At 38.4% G+C, this 7240-nt stretch overlaps 2 protein-coding genes and 1 non-coding gene across 3 annotated transcripts; all 3 read left to right on the top strand.

Annotated features, from left to right (window-relative positions):
* Positions 1-1863: 1863 nt before the first annotated feature.
* On the top strand, positions 1864-4667 carry LOC107630319 (Peptidyl-tRNA hydrolase family protein). The gene is made up of 8 exons (XM_016333414.3): positions 1864-2352; positions 2517-2601; positions 2699-2766; positions 3300-3350; positions 3450-3523; positions 3816-3874; positions 3967-4043; positions 4132-4667. Exons 1-8 carry the CDS (start codon positions 2110-2112, stop codon positions 4243-4245), a joined length of 771 nt encoding a protein of 256 aa, XP_016188900.1. The 5' UTR covers positions 1864-2109; the 3' UTR covers positions 4246-4667.
* TRNAD-GUC (transfer RNA aspartic acid (anticodon GUC)) lies at positions 1887-1958 on the top strand. The gene has a single exon. It is a non-coding gene; the product is annotated as a tRNA-Asp (tRNA).
* Positions 4668-5371: 704 nt separating the features above from the next.
* LOC110269650 (uncharacterized) lies at positions 5372-6073 on the top strand. The gene is made up of 2 exons (XM_021117561.2): positions 5372-5590; positions 5689-6073. The coding sequence occupies exons 1-2, from the start codon at positions 5402-5404 to the stop codon at positions 5926-5928; spliced, it is 429 nt and encodes a 142-aa protein (XP_020973220.2). The 5' UTR covers positions 5372-5401; the 3' UTR covers positions 5929-6073.
* The last annotated feature ends 1167 nt before the right edge of the window (positions 6074-7240 follow it).

Genomic DNA, 7240 nt, shown 5'->3' with positions numbered 1-7240 from the left:
CTTTCTAACTTACCTTCTCTGGCCAGTTTTTGTATCACGTTTTTCAAATTGTAGCAATCATTAGTCAAATGCCCATATAGTTTGTGATACTCACAGTATTCCGTCCGACTTCCAGCTTTCTTTTTCTTGATGGGTCAATGGGGTGGAAGTTTTTCAGTGTGGCAAATCTCCCTGTAGATGTCGACAAGAGATACTCGGAGCGGGGTTTAGTTATGGTATCTTTGAGACTTGTCCGAGCTGTATTTATCCTTTTTCTTAGTTTTTTTTATCTTTATCCCGAGCTTGATAAGTAAGATTTTGTCTTGGAATTGGTTCTCTAAGTCAAAAATTCTCCTCTATGTTGATGTACTTTTCTGTTCGTTCTTGTACTTCGTGAGGTCGGAAGTCGCTTTGATATAGATTGAGAGAATGACCCTTCTTTGAGGCCATTAACTAACCCCATTATTACAACTTTTGGAGGTAAATTCTGAATTTTCAAGCAAGTTTTTTTGAATCCTTCCATATAAGCTTGGAGTGTTCCCCAACCTCTTGTTTGACCCCTAGAAGACTTAGAGCGTGCTTGACTTTATCCTTTTGAATAAAAAGTCGGATGAGAAATTTTCTTGCGAGATTGACAAAACAAGTCACCGACCTAGGAGGTAAGCTATCAAACCACTTCATCACCGCTTTAGTTAATGTTGTCGGGAAAGCTTTGCAACAGGTTGCATCGGACGCATAAGCCAAATACATATGACTTTTAAAACTACTGAGATGATGTCTTAGGTCAGTTGTTCATCATAGAGGTCCATGTCGGGGCTTTTAAAATTTCTTGAAACTCTAGCCCGCATGATCTCTTCTATGAACGGATCTTCTCCACCAAAAGAACTTTCTTCCCGATCTGCATGATTGCTCTTATTTCGTAAGTCAGCTTCTAAATTCAAAAGCTTTTCTTTTAATTTTCTTCGACATCGTACTTCTCTTTGCAGGTCTTTTTCAACTTCTCTTTGTCGCTCTATCTCCTGGTCAAGTTGCTCTAGTCGGCTATGATATCCATGTACAAGTCCCATAATTTCTGTTGGGTGTAGAGGCTTCTCATTCTCAGGTGGATGTACCTCTAAATTGATTCGCCTAGGCTGAGGGTTTCTTGATATTCTCTCCACGTGATGATTACTTGTTCTATTTGGTAGTGGAGGTATCACGAGTGCTCGGTCGTCATTATGGTGCTTTGGTTCAGATTCGGATTCCGTATGTCTGTCTTCAAATTGATTGTCTGCCATGATTGGATGTAGACTTTCAGATCCCCGGCAACGACGGCAATGTTCTGAAGGTTACGTGAAATTGTGTTGCTTTTGTGCCTGAATGTGAGGTCCAGACTCCTTTTGAGGCAGCATCTGACTTCTGTTGGTGCCGATGTGCCACCGTCCGAGTTTCTCGTGAAGAGGTGGGGGATGGTACCTACAAAGGACTATGATGCTTAAGTTAGCAAGGGTTTAAAGCAGGTTTTTTAGTAGATTGGATTTTGAATATATCTAAGGGTATTAGTGTATTTATATTAGAGTAGATAACTACTTTTTAGAATAGTTTCACCTTTGACGGTGGATGATCATTCTTTTTTTTAGAAAAGTTGTTGAGAGTTGCCTTCTGAATAAATAAAAAATATTTTATGAGTTTGTTACTTATTTAAACAAGTCATTGCATCAAATCTCATAGATATTGGATTGGTGTAAATGAAGTCAACATTTTTAAGTAGACTTTTATTCATTTTGGATTAGCTATATTTTTGGGTTAAGATATGAATAGTTTCTTTCCGGAAAGTTAAGATGGCAGAACAGGAAGAATGGGGAGGGGCAAGATCTAAATGTATATTCCGAAACTAAATTGAGTATGTGCATTTAATGAAGCAACTCGTCGTTGTAGTATAGTGGTGAGTATTCCCGCCTGTCACGCGGGTGACCCGGGTTCGATCCCCGGCAACGGCGTTAATTTTCTATTTTGTTTCTTTCTCTTCTCTTTTTTTTTTTTTTTTTTTTTTTTAACTCATCCTCTCCAAGCTTCCTACCTTCTTCGCTTTTAGGGTTCATGCGTGACTGCTTCAACTTGTTATGTTGTTGAAAGTTTAAACCACAAAACATGAACCTTTGCGCGTCTTCCTTCAAATTCAACTTCCCCGGCTGCCGGCGCTGCTTGCGCTTGTCAAAACCCCTAATCTCTGCGTCTTTGACGGTGTCTCTGTTCTCCCATCAGAATCCTTCTTCGTCCACCGCAATGGCAGCTTCCATCACCACTGACACTTCGAAGCCCAAACAGATGGACCCTTGGCTTATCGTCGGCCTCGGCAATCCCGGCAAGAAGTATTCTGCCACCCGCCACAATGTCAGTTATGCTCTTCTTCTCTCCTTTTTATTTTTGTTATTTGTGAATTGTCGATATTTTAAATAAAAAAAAAGGCTTTTGTAATAAAATTAAATTGAAGCAACTTGTTGGAATTGGAATTGAGACAAGTTTCAGTGTCCTTTATATGAGTTGATTGGTTTTAGGTTGGTTTTGAGATGGTTGATACTATTGCTGAAGCTGAGGGGATACCTATGAGCAGCGTTTCCTTTAAAGCCTCCTTTGGAAAAGGTACAAAAAAGGGTTTTAGTTTTGTCTAATTGAATTTCAGAGACATTATAGCAATCAATGTTAAAAATGTAGGGTTCTCGTTGTTTTCTTATTGCAGGTTTTATAGGTGATGTACCAGTTATACTTGCAAAACCACAAACTTTTATGAATGCAAGTGGGGAATCTGTAAGTCTGATACCTATAATATTCAGGTTTAATGATACAGAATGTGTTGGATAAAAACATTCCATCACTTGATTGTAAATGTCAAAGAAAATTGATTAGTACTTGAAGTTTTCAGTCCTTTTAGAATGATAAATTACAATTCTTTGGACCAACAAAATTCAATCAAATTAAGCTTCAGTTTGAACTAGAATACCATGCTGAAATCATAAAATCACAAGAATCCAGATGATTTTATTACACTTAAATAATTGGGTCTACATTGAGCATGGACAACCATGTATTTCCAAGTTCTTTGATATGAATTACTGCCAGACGAAGATTCCAAAAGATTAAAGAATGACACAATTCGCAGGTGTTGTCAATTTTGAGTGATCAAATATCTATCCTTGGTGACTGTTTCCACTTTTGCACCTGGCACCTCTAGGGTAGCCTTATTGAAGTACTAATTGCTTTGTATTCTTGGTCAGTGGGTTTACTGTATTAAATTCTTTCATTTTGGTGCTGATTGATTGCTGTTCAAATCTATTTGGAAGGTTGGGGCCATAGTTTCGTATTTCAAGATTCCATTGAAGCAAGTAGTTGTGGTAAAGTATCTATGTTATGATAATGTAGTCCCTTTGTTTTACAAGTGATGAGAGAAAAGAAGAGGGAAGATCATTTAAGTAGCAAGTCTTTTTACACAGATCTTTGATGACATGGATTTGCCTTTTGCTAAATTGCGGCTGCTACCAAAGGGGGGACATGGAGGTCACAACGGGTAACTATAATCTTCATCTATTTTTATGTTTTGGAAAGAGCCCAACTTGTTTAATTCTTATGGTTTTGGTTTTTTGTCCGGTTTGCCAATTTGAGGGGTGGGGATGGGCATGGGGGGAGCCAGAGGAACTGTCATAAGCCTCAACAAGGGCTTGGTATTTGTACATGATTTTTATTTTTATCTTTCTTATGCTGATTTATATGGGTTATACAATACACATTGATCTTATTTCTTGCTAAGTGTTTCCCTTGAATGAAGCATTAATATTATTTTTCTTCTTGCTTGTTGGCAGAATGAAAAGTATAATTAATCACTTTAAAGGGAACACTGGTTTTCCCCGCTTAAGAATCGGTAAATGCATAACCTGCCTAAGATTAAAGATTTATTTTCTTTACTTTTGTTTGCGTTGCAATACTTATTTGCATACTTGTTGATTTTACTAGGCATTGGACGGCCTCCTGGGAAAATGGATCCTGCAGCATTTGTTCTTCGCCCTTTCACTAAGCAGGAAAGAGAAGAGGTAATTATTTTGCATTTCTACTTTTGGGAACAAAGGGACCTTTGGTATGTGGAATTTTCTTCATAATGTTGGTAAACACGTCTTTCAGTTGGACTTTACATTACAAGATGGATTAGAAGCAATGCGGATTCTTTTGCTAGAGGGATTTGATAAAAGTGCAACGTTTGTTAATAGTGCCAAAAAGATAGAGCAAATGGGTTGAGTGATTGCTGAATCTAAAAATCATTTTGGCAAGTTGAAACAGACAGAAGCATGTGGCTACAATATACAATGTTTAAGCAAGTTCATCCATTCTTTCGTAAGTATGCTTCTGTTACATTTGGTCATTTTTTAGCAGCTCCAGCGCAATAAATTATTAGGCACTTGATGGTAAATTTTGTTACATAGAAGTTAGAACCAAATTGTTTGGCTGCCAATGAAACCAGTCTTTCTGAGCTGCATTTGTTGTACAGAGTTCTTTGTATAACTTTTTAGTAAAGATCATGTATTCATCAGTAACTTGTCTGTTTATTGGTTTCGGGGATACTGCCACTCTTCGGCTAATGTCTTAACTTCCATTTACATATGTACCAATCTATATCTTTATCAATAATTCAATATAGAAAAGGGATCTACTCTGTCAAATTCCGTTTTTTTTTTCTTTGGCGTCCAAATTCACTTCACATTTTATCCTTATTATATTCCTCTAAGGAGAAAAGACTTCCATCCTCAAAAATAATTACGAATTGAGTACTTTCGTCGGTCCTGCATAATCATCAAAAGGTAATTATGCATTCTGGAGGAAGAGAAACATCTACTCCTTGAGTATAGAATTTTCTCATGTAAAAATCATTTGCGTCGCGCCTAATTTGCCACCAACAATTCAATGTTCAAGTGCGAGAATTAATAAAGCTTATAATTAGCAACAATAAGGACATTAATTTTAATACTTCTACACCAATATTTACAATTTGATTTAGTTTAATTCTTTTATATGTATGATTGTCGGCAATGATGATTCAAAAAAAAATTTATTTGTGGGACAAAGTATGAGTTAATAGTCAAAATCGTCCCTGAAAGATACCCCGATCTCCATTTTAGTCCTCGAAAGATAAAATTAATCAAAGTCGTCCCCGAAAGTTATTCACGTTGGTCGAGTTTGTCCTTCCGTCATGTGAGGTAGTGACGTGGCTAACGTTTGGTGAGGTGGAACGTTAAGTGCCAGCGTGGAGAGGTCCAGCATGGCAACCGTTAATGCTGATAAGATATGTTTGATTAGTTAGGTCAAATTAGTCCTAATGTTACAACCCTAACCCCCAATCTGAAGCATATATGTGCGCGATTCTCAGGTGGCGATGTATCTTTGAGGAGTCGCTGCTATGATGAGTGGAAGCCGGAGTGGTGACCTGCCGTCGCAGTCTATCGGTAGCCATGAGTCGAACTCTGCCATGCGACGGAGGAGGAAGATGAAGGACCAGACTTGCTTTTGTGGGTTGAAGACGACAATTAAGAAATCCGGCACAAGAGAGAATCCGGATAGGTTGTTCCACACCTGTGCTAGATACCCGGTGAGTTAGGTTATGATATATTAAGCTTGTTTTCAATATTCCTTTGTCTATTACACTGGGTTGTTGAAATTGATTTTATTTTTTTTGGAAAAATTCAGAAGGGAAGTCACTGCAACTTCTTTAGGTGGGTTGAGGAAGATGGGTATGTAGCAGGGGCGGAAACTGATGCAGAGGTTGGTGGGGACTATGATGAATGGAGACTGAATGTGTCATGGAGATTGGGTAGCTTGGAGGGTGAGGTTAGAGCAATGAAGATGCTGATAATGTTCTTGTCAGTTGCAGTGGTGGTGGCTACTGTATTGTGTGTATCACTGTTGGTCACATTAATCTCCAAGTAAAGCCACAATTGGAGTGTTATGTTCTTGTGTGTTAGAGGTGTTGTTAGATCAGAGAAATTGAATTAGTTGATATGTAATGATGATGTTAATTATGAATGAAAGTATGGTTTAATTGTCTTTAATTTAACATAAACTTGTTGTTTAAGCTTGATGGGTTTCACTGAGAATACATGATGGTGATGTGTGAACTATTATAAGTATCTTTTCACCAAATAGAACCATATATAACAGTAGACAAAGTAATTGTAATCCATAACAAACATCATAATTATATTGATATCATAATGTCTTAGTAGACACACCACAAAGGTGAGAAAGGATCCAGACAACATTGTTGAGACAACATTGTTCATGTAAACAAAAAAACATACTAGGCCTAATTTAAATGATCCTGAACACAGAGGCAGTTTACAGAGCCATGTTCCCAAAAAGCAAACTTTTCAACTACATACAAAATATATTTCCTAGTTAAACATATTAATCTTTCTTTCTTGGACGCTTGAACCCTGGAGTAGGCACGAATATCATGAAGGTTTGCATCTTCTTTGCAGTGGCAGAAGTTGTTCCTTTCAATGTCTCAGCAGATATGGCCACAGGTGACTGGGTGGAGGCATTTGATCTTGCCTGTTTTTTTTATTACATGCAGTTTGGGTGGCCTGCCTCTCTTTTCACCCTGCATAGGCCAGTTGCAGACCAATTAATTTCAAGTAAATAAAACAAATTCAATTGGGCAGAATAAAAAGCAGCAAATAAATAACCTGAATGTCTTGAACAGGCAGTTGGGTATCTTGCACTGGTTGGTTGACTTCCACAGCAGGTTCTGGCTGGACTGGGGGAGGAGGGGGAGAATGTGATTGAACTTCATTGTTGGTATTTGGGTCATCTGTAGGGGGAGCAGGCCCATTAGGAAGGGCAAGCTGAAGTTGCATTTGCCTAGCTTGATCCTCAGCATCCTCCTTTTTCTTCTTTGCACAGCTTCTCTTGTTGTGTCCAACTTCACCACAAAACATGCACCTAATTGGGTTGTACTTCCTCTTCATCTTAGTGCTTGACCCAACTGGCTGCTTTCCTTTGTCCTTTCTCCTCTTCTTGGTAGGCCTCCCAGGTTTAGGCTTGATTGGGGGTGGGACAGGGGCAGGTGAAGATGTTTTCTCCCACAAATCTTGTCCTTTAACCGGGTTAACATTGAAACAGTATGTCCTTTTATACGCCTCCATTGTCAACAACTCATGGCAATACTCCTCAATTCTCTTACCATTTTTGTCTTGAATTGCTGAAATTGCATGCATACATGGCATCCCTGTGCCAAGTG

The sequence above is a fragment of the Arachis ipaensis genome, chromosome B3, assembly GCF_059453495.1.
Source record: "Arachis ipaensis isolate K30076 ecotype BB chromosome B3, ASM5945349v1, whole genome shotgun sequence".
Lineage (NCBI taxonomy): Eukaryota > Viridiplantae > Streptophyta > Magnoliopsida > Fabales > Fabaceae > Arachis > Arachis ipaensis.
This window is presented reverse-complemented; position numbering and strand designations above follow the sequence as displayed.